Genomic DNA, 23,962 nt, shown 5'->3' with positions numbered 1-23,962 from the left:
TACTTCTCTTAGAGAGGCGACATGGGGTGAGGGATAGGCATTTTCTGTTTCTTCATATACCAAACCATAATCATGTCTGGTACTATTTATCCAACACCCCAATAAAGGAATGGGCAATGCAAAAATCTTATACTTGTAATTATTTGAAAGTTCACTGAGTATTTTCATGGCATTTTACTTCTTTCATAAAGTATCCCAAAGCTTCAAGACTAAAATTTATTTCATCCATAATTATTGCAGTCTCTTAAGGAATAGAACTGCATAATTATTTAATAGCTGCTCACAACATTTAGGCTGCTATTTAGGGCAGAGTTACTCCTTAGAGTAATTATAAGCACCATAGGGATTTTGTAATATTTCCAAAATACAATCCCATTAGTACTAAGCTGAATGGCTATGAACACCTTATTTTTTTGGTGCAAAACATTCTTAGTTGTCTCTCATGATTTGACTAACTCTTGCATAAAATGTCATAGGACCATTTTAGAAAAGTAGTTTTGTGTGATATGTAATAATCATACTTCATATTTACCCAGTGTTAATATTTATTGTCTGAGGGTATTGTTTTTAATTAGATTTTTTGGAGTTGGATTTTTTTAAGAAGCTTTGGTCCAGACAAGAAAGATTTTTTAAAAATACATATATATGTATTTTTTGAGACAGGGCCTCACTCTGTCACCCAGGCTGGAGTGCAGTGGCATGATCTCGGCTCACTGCAACCTCTGCCTTCCGGTTCAAGTGATTCTCCTGCCTCACAGCCTCCCGAGTAGCTGGGACTACAGGCACGCACCACCATGCCCGGCTAATTTTTGTATTTTTTGGTAGAGACAGGGTTTCATGGTGTTAGCCAGGCTGGTCTCGAACTCTTGGCTTCAAGTGATCCACCGCCTCGGCCTCCCAAAGTGTGAGGATTACAAGCATGAGCCACCACACTCGGCCTAAAAATATTTTTATTAATTACTTTCATCCCTCCCTCTCATATCTGAAAAGTATCAGATGCTGAGATGCCAAAAGATGCCTTTGAATTCCAATTAAAGTGCCTTCTTTCTGTTTCGTCTTCTAGAATAGAATCTGATTTACTGAGCAAGGTTGTTTCATTTACTTCCTCTTTTTCTTTAATTCTTTGGGAAATCTTGGTGACATTGGTTGATTGGTGAGGTCATCTCTTGTGTTCTTGAGTATAATGTTCCACTTCACCTACTTGAAAAGTGAATGCCCTTGTTCTGCCAGAGATGCGGCAGCAACACAAAGACATCTCTGTGAGGTTCACTTTTAGCGTCTCTTAACCTCAACAGACACTTGGTTGTTCCCAGTGCAGTTAATTGAAAGGTATTTTATGTCTTTCCACTGTTTATTAGCCACTTGCTCATCTTTGTTCCCCTTTACAGACAAAATAGATTTGTTGTCACACCTTTGTCTCTTGATTCTAAAGAACTTCTTGTAGGTTTGATTAGGGTACTAAAATTAGAATTGAGCAAGTATTCAGCTCCTGTTAGGAAAGCACATGTATGTGATGGTTAACATTCTCAGAGCTTCACTTCCCAAACTTCCTTTTCTATATGTAAATCCAGATTTGAAATACACTCAATACATCTGCAAAATTAGATTTCTCACTAATCCTACTTATGTACATTTTGTGCCCAAGTGAATTTCCTCAAGCTGGAGAGACTCCCCAGATGAAATATGTAACATAATTTAAATCACTTCCAAATAGCAGAATATATATTGTTTGTGAGAAGGACGGATTTTTCTCCAAAGTAATTTTATTTCTGTTACTGACCAAAAAACAAACACAGTACACTGAAGTCTTACTCTAATGCTTTTTTTGGGGCCCATCTCAATGGCCACCTCATGGATAAGATAAACTGATGGTATTTCACCAATTAAACTTTGCCAGATGGGATTTAGATAGGCCAGCTGCATTCTAAGCACTTCAGTGTTTGAAGGGACAACAAATAGTATTTGCTGCAATGCCAGTTATTAGCTCAGCATAATGCTTTTTATTAAAAAATTTCACAGCATTTGGCAAACAGGTGCACTGTAACAGAAAAAGCACTGTTATATGGGAATCTAAAGATACAGGTCATAGTAGAAATTCATTAGCTTTGGCCTTTGAGAGGTAACTTAACCTTCTTGAGTTTTTAATTATTTGTTCCATCCCAGGGTATTGTGGGAATCAAATAGGGTAATATATATTGGCATTTTGAAAACTGAGTGCTATATAATTGGAAGATGTTCTTTTAGATGCCAGTTGAAACAGCACAGTAGTTGTGACTCTAAACACAAAGCATCTACTATATGCCAAGTCATTGTATATCTCAGTGTAGGAGGTATAAATATTAATGGCACCTCTGCCTTGAACAGATACAAAGTGAGGGGGTAGGGGTATGGTAAAGGAAGAAGAACATAATATGCTGTTGATTTCCTAGAAAAGGTAGAATTTGAAATGAGACTTGAATAAGTAATAATTTCAACAGGATGACTGAATAAAGACCACTTAAGATATAATAATTCTACTACATTTTTCTCCTCTGCCTCCATGAATTCAGGATGCTTTCACCATCTTTTCTTTTTACACTCTTCCTTGAAATCTATTTTTTATTAATTTTGTGTGAAGGGCAGTGCTACATACAAGCAGAATGTCTTGTCACTTGTCACCACCTTAATATATCAGTGGCAAGACCAATATGTGTATTCTCATGGCAGAAATGGAGCTTTGTACATCTCTGTAAATACTCTTTCTCCCATCAGAAATACTTAGCACTAAGAATTCAGGTACATTTATTCTGAGTGTAACTTTGATTTTAATAAACTGGGTATCTTAAAAGAAGCTATGAGTAGTGAGAAGACAGTATTCTCTCTCTTTCATCCGCTTCCCTCTCCCCTCTCCCTGTATCCTTCCTTTCCTCTGTTTCTGAATGAGAAATAAACCTTAATTATGGCAAGCCCCTAAGATTTCAAGGTTGCTTTTAAACAGCCTAACTAAGAACCTAACTAACATAGAAGGTAGATTGGACAATAACTGAAACCTTAAAATGTGGCACTGGCTTAGCAGGCAGGCAACAATGAGGAAACATACAGTGAAGGCTGAAAAGATGGCCAGCCATATTAAGCAGTTAGAACAGATTTGGTAAAACTGTTGCCTAACATAAATTGGGGTTCATATTATATGGCTACTGAGCTGGCAGTTGTAGGAAAAGAGGTTGGGAATCAAAACTTATTTGTGTGTGTTGGTCTTTTTTTAATTGAAGTTTCTATTGAGGTAGTTGTAGAATAATATAGAAGTCATGTTAATTCTTTACCTAGTTTTCCTCAGAGGCAACATCTTACAAAACTGTAGTACAGTATTACAACTAGGATATTCACATTGATAAAATCTAATCTACTTCAGATTTCCCCAGTTTTACTTGTGTGTGTGTATTTAGTTCTGTACAGTTTTATCACATGTAGATTTGTATATCTACCACCATAGTCAAGATACAGAACAGTTTCATACCACATTTCCTCATGTTCCCCCCTTTATCACAGCATCCACCTTCCCTCCCTTCTACCAAATTCCCCTACCCACCCCTCTACCGCATTTCCTAATTAACTCCTTGACAACTACAAATCTATTTTCTATTTCTAAAATTCTATCATTTCAAAATATATAAATAGAGTCATACAGCACGTAACGTTTTGGGATTGGCTTTTTCCCCCTCAGCATAATTCTCCAAAGATTCATTGTGTTTCTGTGTGTATCAATAGTTTGATTCTTTCTATTGCTGAGTAATATTCCATGGTATGGGTATACCGCAGTTGGTTTAACCATTCACCTGTTGCAGGACATCTGGGCTGTTTCCAGTTTTAGGACATTATGAATAAAACTGCTGTGAACATTTATGTACAGGTTCTTTTGTGAATGTAAGTTTTTGTTTCTCTGGGATAGATATCCAGGAATACAATTGCTGGATCATATGGTGGTTGTGGGTTTAGAAACTGCCACATTATTTTCCAGAGTGGCTGTACCATTTTACGTGTCCCCCAGCAGTGTATGAGTGATCCAGTTTGTTTGTGTCCTCATTAGCATTTGGTATTTTCGCTGTTTTTCATTTTAGCTCATGTAATGGAGGTGTAGTGATATCATGGCAGTTTTAAGTTGCATTTCCCTGATGAATGATGGTGCTGAACCTTTTCCTGTACTTACTTCCTATCAGTATAAACTTTTCAGTGAAATGCCTGTTTGTGTCCTCTGTCCATGTCCTAATCAAATTGTTTATTTTTTACTGTTGTGTTTTGAGAATCTTCATGTGTTCTAGATGCAAGTGTTTTGTCACATATGTGGTTTGCAAATATTTTCTCACAGTCTGTAGCCTATTCATTTTCTTAGTAGAGTTGTTCACAGAACAAAGTTTTTTAATTTTGATGCAATTCATTTGATGAGTTTTATTTTATGGATTATGTTTCTGGTGTCCAGTCTAAGAACTGTTTGCCTAGCCCCATATCCCCAAGATTTTTTCCTATATATTTTTTCTACAAGTTTTATCATTTTACATTTAAGGCTGTGACCCATTTTGATTTAATTTTTATATAAGATAGGAGGCTTAGATTAAGATTCTTCTTCTTCTTTTTCCTACAAATATCCAGTTGTTCCAGCACCATTTTTGAAAAAGTACCCTTCCTCAATTAAATTGCTTTTGTGCCTTAAAAAAAAAAATAAAAACAACCTGTTTGACATATCTGTGTGGGTCTTTTTCTGAGGTCTCTATACTATGGGTCTATGTGTCTTTCCCCCAATGCTTTCATTACTATAGCCATACAGTAAGAAGCCTTAGTATCTGGTAGAATGATTCTTCCCACTTTATTCTTCTCTGTCAAGATTGTTTTAGTTTCCGTAAAAATTTCCTGGGATTTGATAGGAATTGCATTTAACCTATAGATCAATTTGGGGAGAATTAACATCTTTACTGTGTTGAGTCTTCCCATCTATGAACATATGTCCCAAAATTTATCTAGGTGTTCTTTGATTTCTTTCATGAGCATTTTGCAATTTTCATCACCCACATCACATACATGTTTTGGTTTTGTTAGATTTATACCTTAGTATTTTACTACTTTGTAGTGATTATGAATGGTATTATGTTACACAAGTTTTTGTTAGTGTAAAATCAACACAATTTTTGTGTGTTGATCTTATATCTTTTGACATTGCTGAACTCACTTGTTAGTTCTAGGAGGTTTTTTTGTGTGGATTCCTCGGAATTTTCCTTATAGACAGTTATGTCATCTGCAAATAGAGTATTATTTTTTCCTTTCCAATCTATATGCCATTTATTTCTTTTTCTTGTCTTTTTGCACTCGCTAGAACTTCAGTATACTATGTTGAGTAGTAGTGATAAGAGCAGACATCCTTGCCTTGTTCCTGATCTTATGTGGAAAGCCTTCAGTCTTTCACCTTAAGTATGATGTTATTTGTAGATTTTTTTTGTAGATGCCCTTTATCAAGTTGAGGTAATTCCCCTCTGGGAGTTTTTGTTTGTTTGTTTGTTTTACTATGAACAGGTACTGGATTTCGTCAAATTCCTTTTCTGCAGCAATTGACATAATCATGATTTTTCTTCTTTAACTCATAGTGGATTACATTGAGATATAATTATTTTATTTTATTTTATGTTTTGAGACAGAGTTTCACTCTTGTTGCCCAGGCTGGAGTGCAATGGTGCAATCTTGGCTCACTGCAACCTCCGCCTCCCAGGTTCAAGCGATTCTCCTGCCTCAGCCTCCCAAATAGCTGGGATTACAGACATGTGCCACCACGCCCAGGTAATTTTGTATTTTTAGTAGAGACAGGGTTTCACCTTGTTGGTCAGGCTGCTCTCGAACTCCTGACATCTGGTGATCTACCCGCCTCAGCCTCCCAAAGTGCTGGGATTACAGGCAAGAGCCACCACGCCCAGCCTACGTTGATATATTTTCAATCTTGAGTCAGCCTTACATATGTGGAATAAATTCTACTTGGTCAGGGTTTATAATTCCTTTTATACATTGTAGGATTTGGTTTGCTAGTATTTTGTTGAGGATTTTTAAATGTATGAGAGATTTTTCAAGTGTTCATGATATGTATTGGTTGGTAGTTTGGGGCGTTTTTGGTTTTGTTTCCTTTTGCTGTTTCTGCCAGGTTTTGGTAATAGTATAATACTGGCCTTTATTTTTTAGAAGGATTTGTGAATAATTGTTATTAATTCTTCTTTAAGTGCTTGGTAGAATTTTCCAGTAAAATTATCTGGGCCTGGATATTTTGTTTTTGAGAGCTTTTAAATTACCAATGGAATTTCTTTAATGTTTCTAGGACTATTCAGATTATCTGTTTCATCTTGGTTGAGTTCTCATAGTTTGTAGTCTTTTAGGAATTGGTGCATTCCTGCTAAGTGGTTGACTTTATAAGTATAAATTTGTTGATAGGATTTCCTTTTTAGCCTTTTAATGGCAGTAGGATCTGTAGTGGTATACCCTGTCCTGGTTTTGGTGATTTGTGTTTTCTCTAATTTTTTTTCTGTCTTGCTAGAGGTTTATTAATTTTATTGATTTTTTTCAGAGTCAGCTTTTTGTCTCGATGTTTTTCTGTGATGTTTCTGTTTGCAATTTCATTGATAACAACTCTTTGTTATTTTCTTCATCTGCTTGCTTTGGGTTAATTTTGCTCTTTTTCTGTTTTCTTAAGGTAAGACCTTAAGATTATTGATTTTCAAACTCTCCTTTTTAATAAGTGACTTATGGGTTGGAGGGTAGCATATACAGCGTGGGTGTGTTAGACAAAGGGATGATTCACATCCTGGGTGGGGCAGAGCTGAACTGTGTAAGATTTCATCACACTACTCAGAATGGTGCACAATTTCAAACTTATACATGGTTTATTTCTAGAATTTTTCATTTAACATTTTCTGACCACAGTTGATCACTGGTAACTGAAATCATGTAAAGTGAAACCATGCCTAAGGGAGGACTACTGCATTCTCCTTATTTATTTATTTATTTATTTTTGCCACTGCGCCCAGCTAAGGGCTCATTTTTAATCATAAATAATATTGCCTAATATTACAGCTGACATTCCATTATTACCTTGCCTAGTAGGTTTCCAGAGAAACAGTGTTGAAAGCCAAACTCGAGGTCATTTCACCAGGGAGAAAGAAAAGGTTTTATTAACCCTTTACTCATAGCAGTCCAGGGTAATCTCACAGTATCAGGACCCAGTCTCCTATATTGCTGCTCTGCCATTCATGACTTCTATTTCCAAGGTTACTTTGAAGTCCAAGAATCCTGCTGGAGCTCTAGCTACAACATCCATCTTCTAGCAGGAACAGAAGATGAGTCCACCTGCTTCCCCTTAAGCCTTTAAGTTTAAAGAAACTTCCCAGAAGCACCACTAAGCACTTGTTATTTTCTTTTTTCTTTTTTATTCCATCACTCAGCACTTCTTATTCCATGTCAATTCCAGAACTTAGTCATATGACCACATGTATCTGCAAGGAAAGCTAGGCACATTGCTAACCTGAATAAATTCTAGGATTCTGATACAAAGCAAAAAAGGGAGAACAGATCATTGGGTCAGGCAATTAGCATGCTCTCCTATACATACATAAGGAGGAAACAATAAGCTTTTTATTAAAAGCTGAGACTAAAAAGAAGTCATATAAATTAGCTGGGCATGGTGGCACGTGCCTATAATCCCAGCTACTTGGGAGGCCGAGGCATGATAATCGCTTGAACCTGGGAGGCAGAGGTTGCAGTGAGCCAAGATCATGCCACCGCACTCCAGCCTGGGCAACAAGAGTGACAGACTATCAAAAAATAAAAAAATTAAAAAGTCATATAGACATTGGGATATAGATGATTGCTTATAATCATCTGCTTATGATTTGAAAATGCTTTTTATCAAGGTAAGTCATTTTCCAATTAAATACAAAACTTTTGAAAGAAAAAAATTCTTTGGACCAGGCATGATGGCTCACACCTGTAATTATAGCACCTTGTCGAGGTAGGAGGACCACTTGAGCTCATGAGTCTGACACCAGCCTGGGCAACACGACAAAACCCCATCTCTACAACAAATACAAAAATAAGCTGGGCATGGTTGCACATGCCTGTAGTCCCAGCCACTAGGGAGGCTGAGTTGGGAGGATGGCTTAAGCCCAGGAGGCAGAGGTTGCAGTGAGCCCAGACTGCGCCACTGCACTACAGCCTGGGCGACAGAGCCAGAACTTGATTTAAAAAAAAAATTATTCATCCTAGAACGTTAGCTCTCTAATCTGTTAAAATAGTTTTATCTCCATCAATTGTGAGATGTAATTAACATGAGGTATGTTTTAACTTACTGGTACTAGGTTAAACTATAGGAAATTGCTGTTTTTTGTAGTCGGAAACAATCAAATATTGGCAATTTTACACAGCTCAACCTGTAACAAAGTATCAAAGGGTGTGAATAATTTACTTAAAAAATATAAACTAGCACAGATTTAGTTTACTGCCATGATAAAATGACTACTACAGCTGAATTTCAATAATCTTTCTCAAGTGGGAAAGGAGCAAAATTACATCTGGAATATTTGGAATTGTTCCTTTATCCTTAAGCACTTTAAAATTCTTTTTCTGTTCCTAGATGAAATACTTATTGTAGTAGACTAAAAATAGGCCCCAAAGACTTCCATGCCCTAATCCCTAGTATTATGCCTGTGTATGTTAAATGACCTAGCAAAAGAGACTTTGCAGATGGAATTAATGTTGTTTTGTTTTGTTTTGTCTTTGAGATGGAGTCTCGCTCTGTCACCCAGGCTGGAGTGCAGTGGCGCAATCTCAGCTCACTGCAACCTCCACCTCCCGGGCTCAAGCAATTCTCCCGCCCCAGCCCCCTGAGTAGCCAGGACCACAGGTGTGTGCCACCACACCTGGCTAATTTTTGTATTTTTAGTAGAGACAGGGTTTCACCATGTTGGCCAGGCTGGTTTCAAACTCCTGACCTTGTGATCCACCTGCCTTGCCTCCCAAAGTGCCGGGATCACAGGCGTGAGCCACTGCGCCTGGCCAGAATTAATCTTATACACCTTCAGCAGGGTGCAGTGGTTCATGCCTGCAATCCCGGCACATTGAGAGGCCAAGACAGGAGGATCACCAGAGCCCAGGAGTTCAAGACCAGCCTGGGCAACATAATGAGACCCCATCTCTTAAAAAAAAAATGTAAAAAAACAGCCAGGCATGGTGGTGCGTGCCTGCAGTCCCACCCACTCAGGAGGCTGAGGTGGGAGGACTGCCTGAGCCCGGGAGTTCAAGGCTGTAGTAAGCCGTGGTCACGCCACTGCACTCCAGCCTGGGCAACAGAGCGAGATCCTGTCCCAAAGGAAAAAAAAAAGTTATCGACCTTAAAATAGGGAGATTATCCACCTGGGCCCAGAGTAATCAAATAGATATTTAACAGTGGAAATGGAAGACAGCAGGGTAGGTCAGAGAGAGGGATGATGGAAGAAGTAACAGGAATGATTCAAAATGGGAGAGGGACTTCACCCACTATTGCAGGCTCTGAAGAAAAGGGGATCATGAGCCAAGGAATGAAGGCAGCCTTCAGAAGCTAGAAATGACCCTCAGCTAACAGACAGCAAGGAAAGGAGACTTTGATCCTTCAACTGCAAAGAACTGAATTCTGCCAACAACTGAATAAACAAGGAAATGGATTTGCCCCCAATCCCAGAAACTCCATAAAGGAATGCATTCCTGCCAGTACTTTGAATTTAGGCCAGATAAGACCCGTGTCACACTTTTCACCTACAAAACTATAAGACAATACATTTGTGTTAACTCACTGAGTTTGAAGTAATTTGTAACAGCCTCAAAGGAAAACATATACTTACCTTAATAAAACCTTGAATTTAAAGGACTCAGAAGGGTCCCTAAAGTCATTTACAAGTATTTCATTTTACTTATTTTTTGAGACAGGGTCTCACTGTGTCACCCAGGCAAGAGTACAGAGGCGCAAACGCAGCTCACTGCAGCCTTGACCTCCCATCCCAGGCCATCCTCCCAGGTCAGCTGCCCAGTAGCTGGTACCACAGGCGCACAACACTATGTCCAGCTAATTCTAAAAAATTTTTTGTAGAGATGGGGCCTCCCCACGTTACCCAGACTGGTCTCAAACTCCTAGGCCCAAGTGATCCTCCCACCTCGGCCTCCCAAAGTGCTGAGATTACAGGTGTGAGCCACTGCACCCAGCCCAAACTGTATTTTAAAAATCCAATTCATGTCTGGTTCCAAATGATTCTGGTAAAATAAGTTGTGTTATGACTGGATATGTGTGTATAGCCGGTAAAATGCAATAAAATATTAAAAGACTGAAAGCTACACAGCAATTATTTTTATGTAAGAACTCTAAAAAGTTCTTGACAAGTTATTATGGGAAACATTTCATCTAGGAGTGATTTCTAAGGCAGCATTTGAGTTTCCATAAAAACAGAACTTTCTTTCTCAGAAGGTATATCAATAAGAGGACCAGAATCTTCTATTTCCAAGTGCATTGGTTTCTCCTGTTCACAACTCAGGTTTGAACTCTCGTTCATTTGAAACTTTTCCAATTCTAAAGATTTATCTGGGGCTGAAGCTACCACTTCTTCGTCTTCATTTTCATGTAGAAAGCTATAAATCATGTTGGGTCGATAGGAGAAATCATTATCCTTTATTTGCAACCATTCCATCCCACCTATGTTTTCTTCTCCTTCCTTCTTCTCTGTCAGAAGAGTTCTTGTCATGCTGAGCTTCTTCATTGTATGACATTTATATTTTAGCACTGTTTTATTATTGCCTTCTGTATCAGCATGTTCAACATTTTCTTCAAATATAACACAGGTCCCAAGAGTGTCTTCATACTCCCCAGCAAAGACACAGCTGTCCACTTGCAGAATGGGCCTCTCAGTGTCAATGCCCAAAACCTTGCATTTATTTTCACATGAGAGAAAGTCTGAATCAATAATTCCTGATAATTCCACTAGAACCAACTGCTCCTCCTCTTCCTCCTCTTCTCCGTCCTCCAGACCCCGCTAGTCGGCCGCGGCCTTGGTCCCGTGGCGCCTTGCCTACTAGTCACTGGCCACGCCCTCCCGGAGCTGCCATCTTGAGTACTCGCCCTGCATTCTCTTTTAAGGCATTTCTGATAATCAGCAATTTAAAAACCCTAGTTGTTATCTCCAACTGTCAATTTCACTAATGGTTCTTTTACTATCCATTATAAAGCTCCATGTTAACAAACATCTGCACATAGATATCCCAAAGGCTCAAATTAAACTTGTCTAAAACTAAACTCATTATTTTCATATTCTCCCGGGTCTCCCAGATCTGTAACTCCTTTTCTTTTTCTCAGCAAAAGACTGCTGCTATTTACTCAGGAATCTAAAGCAGGCTATTTCTATTTCTTCAGGAAGTGATGATGATTATACTTCTTAAATAGCTCTTGAATCCTTTCTCTTCACTAGTTTCCCACTACCACATCCCTATTTCAGGCTTGCTTTGTCCCCCACCTTGAAAATATATTTTTTTTCAGGTTTATGAAAACAGCAGCTCCTTGTCCATACCTTATTTTCTTACTCCCTAGGGGCAATCACTTTCAATTATTTTAGCTAAATTTTGCAACTATTTATTTTTATATTTTTAAACATCATGTAGTGTTACTTTTTAGTTTTTCCATATTAGGCCTTCTCTACTGACTTTCCAAAATGGGTGGAGGGGAGGATTTAACTCTTCTATATCATATATATATACACACACACACATATTTTCCTCATCCTAATATGTATATATTATAAATTTCACATAAATCAATATTTAATATTTGGATTATGATTGCATAAATGTTATTTGCAGTCTGGCCATGTAGCATACTATATTATATCTTCTTCCTTTTACAAGTTTTATTTTCTTTTGAATCTTATTTCTTTATTTACTTAGTTTTCTGTATACTTTTCTAAGTCCCTGCTTTTACTGTAAATCTATCAGTTGCATCTTTGATTCATCTCTGCCAGAGTCCTCTAATCTCCATACCACAGTCCTTAATTGTTGCTTTCTTGGTCTGCTGCTCGGCTATTGTCTGTCTTCTATAGCATTCTTATATTGACTCTACTCTTTGTTGGTTCTCCAGTTTCATGGCTCTTACTTATACTTCTGTTTCTTGGTTTATTCCCTTGTTTCTGATATAGCACATATTCTAGCAGTTTCCAGAAAGAGTGCATAGGAAGTAAACTTTTTGAGACCTTGCCTGTCTGAAAAGGTGTTTATTCTACCTTCACATCTAATCAATAATATCGGGTATTGAATTTTAGCTTGGAAATAATTGTCCCTGGAACTTTTGAAGAAGTTGTTCTGTTGTTTTCTAACTTTGAGGGCCATTTTGATTCCTGAACCTCATGTGAACTTTTCATTGTGTTTTTCAATGGAAGGTTTTAGGATCTTCCTCAAAATACTGAAATATCAGATGATGCGTTTTGGTGTGGATCTGTTTCATCCACTGAGCCCATTATTGGTGACTTAAGGAATTCATTTCTTTCAGTTTGGGTCTATTTTCTTGAATTAAGTTTTTGCTCATTCTTTCTGGAAATACTCTTTTTCTAATGTTTGATGCCCTGGACTGATCTAAATTTAGTTTCTCTCCTATTTTCTCGTTATATTTTTGTTAAATTTTCTGGGGTATGTACTCAACTTTTTATTTGTCTTTCTACTGATCTTTGATTTCTGCTATAAGTTTAATTTTGCAAGAGCTTGTTGTGTTGTTTTATGATTATATATATGTACTTTGTAAATAGCATCCTGTTCTTATTTCATGAATTCAGTATTATCTCTTTGAGGATATTAATGATTTTTTAAATGTATATTTTATTCTTTCTGGAGTATTTCTTTTAGCTTTCTTTATATTTCTGTTTTGTTTCAGTCTTTCTCATGTTAGAGGCTTTCCTCAAATATCTGGTGATTCTTAGTTGTCCATTTATATTCAAGAATGATACACTGAAAAGTTTTATAGGTGGGGCTTGTTAACTTACTATAGCATAATTTGGCTAGACCTTTTCATTGGGGGACCTCTAACTGTTATCTTCAGGATTTATCTCTTTAGCTGGTCAAATTCTCTGGAGAAGAAACTTCCAGCTCCTGGCTGGAGATTAGCCTGGTGTTAAGCCAGTGTTCTGAGAACTGTTAGAGAAGAGACTGCAGGCTCAGTGTTCAGCTTGTAGTCTTTCACTTTATCCCTGTATAACTTTGACTTAATTCCCGTTTTGGTACAGAATACTTGCCCTCTGCTCTGCCTGGTGTCCCTGATCCACAGCTTATTTGGTTCACCCTCTCCAAAGGAAAATTATCTCCAGGAGTTGGGTAGGGAGAATTGCCCAGATGTAGGATGTGGATGAGAGGAGGGGTCTGTTTCTTATGCTTTCACAATTCTGTTTTTAGCTCCACTTTCAATATCACTTTGAATTACCTAGCTCTACTAATTCCATATTCTTTCTAGGGTTCTTTCATACAAATCCAGTTGCAATTTTCATAGTTTTTTTGTTGTCTCCTTTCTTGTTTCTGTCCTTATGATTTTATGCTTTTGTCTTTTTCTTCTTCTTTTAAAAATATCTTTACTGCTATTTGACAAATATTTTGAAATGGAGCAGTGGTAAATGCATGTGTTTAATCTCTAACTGGTAACCTTAGTGGTCTCCTCCCTCTAGTCTTACCCCATTCTAATTCACTTTCACAATACTGTCAAGATGATCCTGATAAAGTCACACTCTATTCTAGTCATCTCTTTATTAAAACCCTTCACTAGTTCCCATTGCCCAATGATAAATTCAATTCTTTGCATAATATACAAAGTACCCTGCATAATCTAACCCCTATCTGGTTCTCTAGCCTCATCTTGAAGAAGTATTTATGGTTTTCTAAATGTCTGATATTCTTTCCTCATCTATATTTTCGGATGTTCAGTTTCTTTTGCCTGGAGTACTCTACCCCATCATCGTCTGCGTGGTAGCTGCTCCCATGTCAAGATGGTTTGTGAAGCCTTCCTTGACTTCCTTGGCTCATCATTCTAATAGTTGTTTATCCCCTTCTTTGTATCCAGGCTGTGTTCTACATAATGTAGTATTAGCATTTATCATATAATATTGCAGTTATTTGTCTACATATCTGTTTACTGGAATTTGAGCTTCTTGATAGAGATAATATCTTAATTATTTTTGTATCTTCAGAATTTAGCAATGCCCGGCATGAGCTTGGGGTCCAATATATGGTTTCAATTTATTTGTTGCCTGATATTTACACAGCATACTGTATTTAGCTTTTGGTGGAGAAAGAGATACAAAGCTAACAGACATGTGTACATGACCATCTTTCCATGTTATTAAACATTCTACATTTAATGGCTGCTAAATATTGCATTATATGGATATACCATAGTTTGTTTAGTTAATAGCCCATTGTTAGGTATTAGTTAATATTTCAAACTTTTTGCTGTTTTAAATCACGCTGCAGTAAAAACCTAGCTGTAGGTAAATTTTAAGGTATACATCCATGATTACTGGACATAAATAAAATTCTTAGAAGTTAAAATGCTAAATCAGTAGTAATGTCTGTTTTAAAAGCTTTTGGTATATATCCTTCCAGGTAGGTTGTACTAATTTATATTTTCACCAGAAATTCATTGGGGGGACCCATTTTTCTGCACTCTTGCCAGTACCACTCCTGTAATTACTACCACCACCACCACCACCACCATCATGATCATTCTTTGCCAAAATTTACAAGTTAAAATAATATTTTCCTGGTTTAATTTGCATTCCTCTGGTTACTAATGAAGTTGAGTATTTTGAAAATGTTTGTAAATAATTTGTGTGTCATTTTATAAGTTGCCTATTTGTGTCTTTAACTGTTTTCCTGTCAGGATATTTTTTTATCTCACTGCCTCAATTATTTTCTGGGAGAAATGAGAGATGTACTATATAGCATTGTTTATGAAAGTACATTGTGTTCTTTGACAGTGAATTTAATCTCATCTAATAATTTTTATATGTGTAACTTAAAATTTTCTTAAAGCATTAATTACAGTTTCTAGAAATCTGTGTTTGGGTTTAATGACTAAATCTCTTTTCCTAATCTTTTTTGAATATTTACCTAAAGTATTTGCAAAAGGCTAAGTTGAAGAAACCATCTGTCTCCAAAACAGAATGACACTGATTGGAAGTAGCTTCACCAAAATCTTTTGAGAATAATAAATAATTGTTTTAAAATATTTTAAAATACACAAATACACCACCTTAACCAATAGCCATTTAGTTAGGCCTATAGAGTTGTACAGACATCAAACAATCCAGTATTAGAACACTTTTGTTACCGCCAAAATTTTCTCTTGGCCATTTGCAGTTATTCCCCATTTCTATCCCAAACCCCATGCAACCACTAATCTACTTTCTGTCTTTATAGATTTGCCTTTTCTGGAGAGTTTATATAGATTGAATCATATTATATGTGGCCTTTTGTGTCTGGTTTCTTTCATTTAGCATAATATTTTCAAGGTTCATCTACGTTGTAACATGTATCAGTACTTAATTCCTTTTTATTGCTGTATATCATTTCATTGTACAGTCATACCATATTTTGTTTATCCATTCATCAGTTGATGGAGATTTCTTGGTTTTTTTTTTTTTTTGAGACGGAGTTTCTCTCGTCACCCAGACTGGAGTGCAATGGCACAATCTCAGCTCACTGCAACCTCCACCTCCCGGGTTCAAGCGATTCTCCTGCCTCAGCCTCTTGAGTAGCTGGGATTACAGGTGCCTGCCACCACACCTGGCTAATTTTTGTATTTTTAATAGATACAGGGTTTCACAAGGTTGGCCAGGCTGGTCTCGAACTCCTGACCTCAGGTGATCCTCTTGCCTCGGCCCCCCAAAGTGCTGGGATTACAGGCATGAGGCACAGCACCCAGCCTCTTGTTGTTTTTTAAAATATAGTTTTAGCACTTACATTTAGATTGATAATCCATCTTGAGTTGATTTTTGTATATAGTTAAAGGTGGGGGTTTGATTTCATTTGGATGTAGATATCCAGTTGTCCCAGAGCCATTTGTTGAAAAAGATTATGATTTCTACCATTGAATTGCCTTGGTACCTTATAAGGTTTTATTTCTGGACTTTGTTTCTGTTTCATCGATCTCTATGGCTATTATTGCCCATATCATGCTGTCTTGATTACTTGATTAAGTTTTTAAATTAGATAGTATTAAGTCCTACAGTTTGTTCTTATTTTTCAAGATTGTTTTTTTCTGGATCCTTTGCCTCTCCATGTACATTTAAATTAAGCTTGTCTATTTCTATAAAAAGAGCCTGCTAGAATTTTCATAGGGATTACATTGAATCTGTAGATCAATTTGTGGAGAATTGCCATCTTAACAATAGTGAGTCTTTTAATCCATGAACATGGAATATATCTCCACTTATTTAGATATTCTTTAGTTTTTCTTAGCAATGTTTTTTTGTTGTCAGTGTACAGGTCTTATACTTCATTTGTTAAGTTTACTCCTAAGTATTATAATTCTTTTGATGCTATTGTGAATGAAATTGTTTTCTTATTTTCATATTGTTTAGTACAATTATTTTTTAATAATTTCAATATGTGTATGCCATATTTAATATGCTGGCAGGAACCAGTCAATCACTGATGCTTGTCATGGGACCAAAATTCTGGGCATTAAGTACCTAGGTGCAGTTTTTGCCCTTAAAGAATGAAAGTCCTAAAAAATTTAAAGTATGTTAATACAGAAATAGTCCTGGGAATTCAATTAGAAGACATGACAAAATGCTAATAGTAAGGCTCTCTTAATAATGCTGAGTTGTATTTCTTGACAGTTTATTGATTTTTAAAATCATTATAAATATACCCCTTTGCATTTAATATGTATCAATCAGCAAATTACTAGAATGTGCCTATGTTGACACTTCTGATCTCAAGTTAATGGTTTGTTGTAGTGCTCATCTGTGCTTCCATCATATTAAAAACTGTTATTTAGGGGAAAAAAATTGCACCCTGCAGTTAGTTATTACAACAAAAAGGAGATATATTTTGCCAGGTTGAACATAATGTTTTTCTGGCCTTTTATAGACAGCCAGCATTGAAATCACTGTCCTTAAAGCATGATCTTGCAGAATGTCTTTATAAGATAAAATGAGGTATTACACTTTAAAAACTCGGTAACATTAGGGTTTTTCTAATTGGGTGAAGAAAATTAAAGTATATTACAGCTGGCCCTTCAACAATGAAGGGTTTAGGGGTGCTAATCCCTACACAGTAAAAAAACAAATATAACTTTTGACTCCCCAAAACTTAACTACTAATAGCCTACTGTTGATGGAAGCCTTACCACTAACATAGTCGATTAACACGTATTTTGCATGTTATATGTATTATTATATACTGTATTCTTATGATAAAGTAAGCTAGAGAAAAAGAAAATGTTATTAAGAAAATCATAAGGAAGAAAAAAAAAACATTTACCAGTTATTAAGTGGAATTGGATCATCATAAAGTTCTTCATTCTCGTCATCTTCATGTTGAACAGGGTGAGGAGGAAGAGGAGAGGGTGGTCTTGTCTCAAGTGTGGCAGAAGTGGAAGAAAATTCATGTATAGTGAACTTGCGCAGTTTAAACCTATGTTTTCCAAGAGTCAACTGTATATTGTTTAAATTTTTTAGTGTTTCTCTTGTAAATTCTTTTTCTTCTTGGGCACCAGTTATGGCTTATTCACGAGTAACCATTAATGGACACTGAAAGAAATGACCAAGTTTATTTGTGCATGTTAATAGAAAAACTCAGAGTATCATGCTTACTTCAACAGCTTAGTTTTACTAGCAGAACATTACTGTTTCATATGATAAAATTAATGGTATTCTGTGGTACTCTGCCCCTGAGAAAATTTAAGAACCACCAAGTTAAATAAATCATTATTGGAAAAGAACAGAATTGTAAATATATTCAGTGCACTCATTTGCTTATAGGTAGCTAAGACCACCAAAACGTATACTCCCAATTTAATGACTACCCTGTATGTCACTTTTAGGGTGTAATGAGTCAAAAAGCAGTTAACACCTCATCCTAACAAAACATAAATGTCAACTAGACAGTTATTTGCCTGAAAGCTAGGGAGAGCAGAAAAAAAAAAAAAAAAACAGTCTTGTCCATTGTTTTCACAGTTTCCAAACAGATAGATGAGTGTTTTTTTCTTATGTGTTTTCTAAAACATAAAGCTATTGAAATTGCTATGTAAAATTTTGTTAATCATGTGTTGAAAGGAATACGTAAATTATGTTCATGGGATATTTTGGCCTTAGATTAATGATCGTGTGACTTTTTCTCCTATAGGCATGCTGCAAAGGAAGGTAGAAGTGGTAACACGGGTTTTCGAGGATTATCGTCACAAGGAGCATGCACACAATGTCAACACTGCTTTTTATTGAATGACCATATCTTCGGCATGTCGTTTCTGGATTATTACCTACAAATTCTGATGTTAAATAGAGTAGTATTTATACTTAATATTTCATCTTGATCATAATGAATTGTGCATCCTTTTTTTCATTTAAGTATTGTACTGTTGAGAATTACACCTTAGTTTTGTTTTTAGTATTAGAAAATCAAAATTATACTAGCCCCTTTGTCCAGACAGCAACCTCTTAGATGTTGACCCTATATGTGTAACTTATATGTCTTACTCTCCCTGGCATCAGTACACATCATCCTTCTCACTCCAGTTGAATCGTAGGGTGATGTTTGCCAAAAGTACATGCCAACCTATATAGTGCTAGATACTGTAAAGTCTCTTCTTCTCAAAGGAACCTACTGTCTAGTTTGAGATATAATTAATGCTTGTCTGCATAAAAACAATATAGATAATATAAAGAGGTGCAGTATGAATTATAGAAAGTGTGTTATAGAGATTCAGAGCAGGGGGGAAAAGTTAGGGTAGTTTATTATTAAAGGGTTAAGGAAAGGTAAGTTTCAAGGAATTTGGTTATTTTTAATATATGGATATACTGGCATTTTATTTGGTTTTAGCGTATGATTTATAGTTGGTGATTTCCGTGTATTTGTTTGCTTTTCTTTTTTTTGTTTGTTTGTTTTGTTTTGTTTTAAATAAGCCTTGTTCTTAGGTTTGGAACAGTCTGGTCTCCTGTGTTTCATGTTTCACCTAAGTCATAAATAAAGGTAATGTCCTAAAAAAAAATGTAATACTGAAATTAACTATTAAAAGTTTTTAAGTGAATAGAGCTCAGTCACCTATAATTTATTGAGCTAAATTTTCTGTTGTACTGATTGCACGCGACCATCCTGGCGGGTACACATTATACGAAGAAATATTTTTGAAATGAATATTAGCAACGATTAGTCTTATGAGCAGACTAAATGCCAAAATTGACATGGACTCTTTTTTTTCTACTCAAACTTTTCCAAGCAGCAGCTTCTTATCCAGTAAGTTTTTGTAACCACGCAGAATTATAGAATGTGAAAATAATCCAGAACTCATATAATCTTGTGGATTATTTCTGTAGGTAAACACAATTTTTAAGTATAATCTTTAGTAATCTCTAATTTTTCAGTTCAGTATTATTACTCTTATATTGTAAATAGTAATACTAAAGACATTTTTTCCCATTGCTTTTGGAGATTCAACTCTTGTAAAGTAGCCTGTGTACAAGTTCTACATTCAGTAATGAAAATATAGTTTATCAGAGGAAACACTGACTCTAGTCTTGTTCCTGCCTAATTAACTGGACAAATAATTTCATCTTGGGCATTATCTTTGTCCATAAATGAAAGAGTTGGGTCATATTAAGGTTTCCCAAACTGTTTTGTGAGAAGGAACTGGTTTTCATTTCTCTGAAGTTTTGAGATTCCTTTATGTCTTTTCACTGTGAGTAGAGTGCTTACTCTATATTTCCTAAGTAAAATAAAGAAAAAGGAGACTATAATACTGCTTATACTATCTTACTGTTACATTATCTTCAGTGGGATTTCTAGTGTTTTTCCCAGTACATAGAAGATGCCAGAGGATGGCAACTGGCTTCTAGATTGATCTAGTATTGTTATTAAGACTTACAGGGTGATCTCAGTGTACTGTCTGGAATTGTACATTGGACTAAATCATCTCTAAGATTCTTCCTGACCATTTCTAACATGTAAAGAAATGACATTGTTGAACAATTTTTTTTGTTTGTTTTTTGAGACAGGGTCTTGCTCTGTCACCTAAGCTAGAGTGCAGTGCCGTGATCTTGGCTCACTGCAACCTGCCTGCTGGGCTGAAGTGATTCTCCTACCTCAGCCTCCCAAGTAGTTGGAACTACAGGTGCACACCACCACACCTGGCTAATTTTTGAGTTTTTTGTAGAGACGGGGTTTTGCCATGTTACCAGGCTGGTCTTGAACTCCTGGGCTCAAAGGACCCACCCGCCTTGGCCTCCCAAATTGCCAGGATCACAGGCATGAGCCACCGTGCCCAGTCACATTGAACAAATCTTAATTAAAAGGTCAGAAATACAGAAATAAGCTATTTTTACCAGTAATGTTAAAGCACCATTTATGTTAGGCACTGGAGTCTTGAGCCCCTTGTAACCTTTGTTAACCAGCTGACATATTAGCTGAAGAATTCTTAAATTTAAAGTGTTGACACTATCCCAGTACATACCCATTTTTAATCCTTTGAAAAGATGCTATATTTGTTCTCTATGACAGCATTTATGCTATTTCGTTTGGGAAATTTGAAAGACTTGCACAGTTGTTTACTCTTAATATTAGATGGTGAGTAGATTCAAGAGAAGATTTTTGGTTTTAACATCTTCTTCCATATCTTGGAATCATAACTGCTTCATAATGTAGTCTTCAGAAGTGTGCCACAAACAAAGCACCTAAAAAGGACAAACCCAGAAAATGTGTCTCTGTTAAGAAGGAGCTTCTGGATTAATTAAACTAACCTTGTTAAATTGACAGAAAGACAAATGAGGCATATTTTTCGTTTTGTCATAAATTCTTCTAGGGGTAAAATTGTGAAATTAGGTAAGATCTCTGTGCCCATGTATAACATCTAGAGATCTCCAAGGCTTTGTATACACTGTCTGATGTCCTTTTAAGCTGGGGAGAAGGATGTTGTGGGAAACAGAATAGCTATTATTACACAGTTAACAAGTTTGGCAGAATTAGAAATGGCCTGGTTTTCTTTTTAGTGTAATTTTCTGAATGTTTGTCTTTTTGTACCTATCACTTGCACTGGTTACAGTTATACACAGGTATGTAGAGTACTTCTTATGACCTTGCTTTCCAGTTGCAATTCCACAGCTATGTGAACATATATCTTAGCTATTCATTCTCCACTCATCCCACCTAGTGGATTTGCAATGTAGTGTGTATCATTTCAGTATCAATAGGCTATATGTTTTATTAGAAGTTGTACACAAGTTTGGTGTGATGGTTGGTGTAATATTTGTTCCACCCTTTGCCACCGTCCCGGGGGATAAGCACACTAGCAACCTTGGTGTATTTTTCCATTTCCTTGTCAATATGTCAATTTGGACAGATTGGTTGAGCCACAAAATTCAGCTATACCACCGTATAGGATTTACCTGGTGCAGGAGATGATGTGACCCCCATTTTGTTTATACTTATATTCAGTTCATGTTCTGTGCCAAAGCTACAAAGTGGTACATGTTATGCCTGCAGTCATTCACCTTTATGCTTCAAGAGCACAGTTATTTGCATGTGACAGGTCTTAGGTAGCTCACCATGACATTTTCAATCTGATAGAAGTTTTCAGGACAGGAAATTCTACAATGTTTTTCAGTAGCTGCTTTTTGGTCCTTTGCTCTAACTTGAGCATGGCAATACAAAGCAGTTTGGATAAGTCTAAATCTACTGGTTAACATTTGACTATTTACTCATAGATTACCACTCAATCATGGAATAACTTTAAAACCATACCTTTGTATGTGCTTGACAGTCACCCTATTCTTAGGAGGTATCCTCATTTTACAGATGAGAAAACTGGCCTAGACCAGTTAAGAAACTTATTGAAACCCACATAGTCTAGTAACTTACCAGAGCAAAAATTCAAGTCCAGATTGCCTCTAAAACCCTGTTGTGCCATACTGTCAACTGAGAAGTGAGATTCAAATCCCAGTAGTGTGCCCCGCCCCCCACCATTACCTACAATCTTTTCTTCTTTGGCTCCTTGAGATGTAAGAGGGTTTCTCTTTGATTAAAAAAGTATTGACTAGGTAATGTAGTCATGGGTTCAAAATTCAAAGGGCACAAAAAGATACATGAAGAATTTTTTCTGCCCTTGTCCCTCAGCCATCCAGTTCCCCTACCTGGAGGCATTCACTCATCATTTGTCTGTAAGTTCTCCCAAACATATTTTGTGCATATATAAGCAAACACACACATATGTAAGTTTTTAAGTGACTAGAGCTCCCCTTTTTATGCAAATAGAAGCATAGTATACATATTGTTCTGCACCTTGCTATTGCACTAACTATATTTTGGAGATTGTTCAGTAGCAGTTCATAGAGAACTTTGTCATCTTTGTAACTGCTGCACAGTTTTTCATTGAATGATACCTTTTCATAGTATGTTCTTGGATATTTTCATTTCTGTTTTTAAAAACAATGTTGCAAGGAATGATAGTAGGTTAGAGGATATATAGTATTGAGGATTCTATTCATAACTGAATTGCTGCTTTAAAGGGAATGTACATTTATGATTTTAGTAGTATCCTCATTTGCCCCCAATAGATGTTGTACCAATTTATATTCCTACCACTAGTGTATTGAGAGTGCCTGTTTCCCCACAATCTCAATAAAACAAGTGTGTTATCAAACTTTTGGATATTTCCCAATCTGTTAGGTGAAAAATGGTAGTTTAGTGTACTTTTAAAAATAAACTTTAAGTTCTAGAACAGTTTTAGTTACAGAAAGGTTGCATAGTACAAAGTTCCACATACTTACAACTCAGTTTCCCTTGCATAACTCTGATACATTTGTCACAGCTAACGAACCTTGTTATTAGCTAAGGAGCATAGTTTGTTCACATTTCCTTAGTTTTACCTCATGTCTTTTTTTCTTTTCCAGGACCTCATCCAAAATACTGCATTACTTTAGTCATCATGACTCCTTTGGTTCCTTTTGGCTGTGACAGATTCTCATGTTTTTGATGAACTTGCTAGTTTTAAGGAGTACTGGTAGTCAGTGCACTTTAAAATTTGTGAGATTGGACATCTTTTCATACACTTAAAGACATCTGCATTTCCATTTCTGGGAACTAAGAGCCTATGCTTTTAATCACTATACTATACCTCTTTCTTGAGTCACCATAATGATCAATAAAACATATGTGGGCCTGAATACCACAGACTTCTGATTCTGAGTGGAGAAAACTCTCAAGTCTCTGTTACAGATAGAGGAGAACCATTAGTACAAGTGATATAGTCAGACTCGTGTCTGATGACTCTGGCTACATCGTGAAGGATGAAGCAGAGGCTCGACTGGAAACGGTAGGTAGGCTGGATAAATCCTTGAAAGAAAAGCAGTGTTGATAAGAAGTTCAAAGGAAATTACAGAAGAGCCAGGAATTAGTGGTAATGGATGAGAGAATCAAGAAGTCAAAGGTGACTCGTTTTATGAGCTGGATATTTTGGGTCTTCTTTTGAACCTAAATGAGAAATTCAAAATAAATATTTGGACAATGTTCAGCATACCTGTCACTTGAGACCTACTTTCTCTTTCTGTTGCCATACCTCTGTGCTACTACAATTCCCAGAGCCCCATGCTGCATCACAATCCCCTTAGAGTCCGCCGCGCGGAGTTCTGGGACTTGAGGTCCGCGGCCTATTTACCCAAGTTGGAGGTAAGGGCCTGTGGAAACATGAAGAGGTAAG

At 36.5% G+C, this 23,962-nt stretch overlaps 3 protein-coding genes and 1 long non-coding RNA gene across 9 annotated transcripts in view; 2 read left to right on the top strand and 2 right to left on the bottom strand.

The window, feature by feature from the left end:
• The window catches only part of NUP62CL (nucleoporin 62 C-terminal like), a 78,321-nt gene extending 59,786 nt beyond the window's left edge, over positions 1 to 18,535 (top strand). The window contains exon 8 of the mRNA XM_024240722.2: positions 18,403 to 18,535. The gene's annotated coding sequence lies outside the window, so the exon portion shown is untranslated. The remainder of the gene's footprint in view (positions 1 to 18,402) is intronic.
• LOC129053015 (uncharacterized) lies at positions 924 to 23,857 on the bottom strand. Its single transcript, XR_008518133.1, has 4 exons — positions 23,783 to 23,857; positions 20,723 to 20,942; positions 17,539 to 17,807; positions 924 to 1,489 (listed from the first exon to the last, which is right to left on the bottom strand). It is a non-coding gene; the product is annotated as an uncharacterized LOC129053015 (long non-coding RNA).
• Positions 10,348 to 11,022, bottom strand: LOC103889092 (general transcription factor 3C polypeptide 6). The gene is given in 3 exon segments (XM_024240723.3): positions 10,348 to 10,557; positions 10,560 to 10,595; positions 10,598 to 11,022. Coding segments are annotated over 3 exon segments (258 nt in total). The 5' UTR covers positions 10,785 to 11,022; the 3' UTR covers positions 10,348 to 10,522.
• The window catches only part of RBM41 (RNA binding motif protein 41), a 57,370-nt gene continuing 56,873 nt past the window's right edge, over positions 23,466 to 23,962 (top strand). For 4 of the 6 annotated variants that reach the window (XM_054544052.2, XM_054544051.2, XM_054544055.2 and 1 more), the window contains exon 1: positions 23,838 to 23,957. In XM_054544052.2, the coding sequence (XP_054400027.1) occupies positions 23,851 to 23,957 (107 nt within the window). In that variant the 5' untranslated portion in view covers positions 23,838 to 23,850. 6 annotated transcript variants of the gene reach the window in all.

Source organism: Pongo abelii, chromosome X (assembly GCF_028885655.2).
Source record: "Pongo abelii isolate AG06213 chromosome X, NHGRI_mPonAbe1-v2.0_pri, whole genome shotgun sequence".
Classification (NCBI taxonomy): Eukaryota; Metazoa; Chordata; class Mammalia; order Primates; family Hominidae; genus Pongo; species Pongo abelii.
Note: the sequence above shows the minus strand (reverse complement) of the source record. Positions and strands in the feature narration are given on the sequence as shown.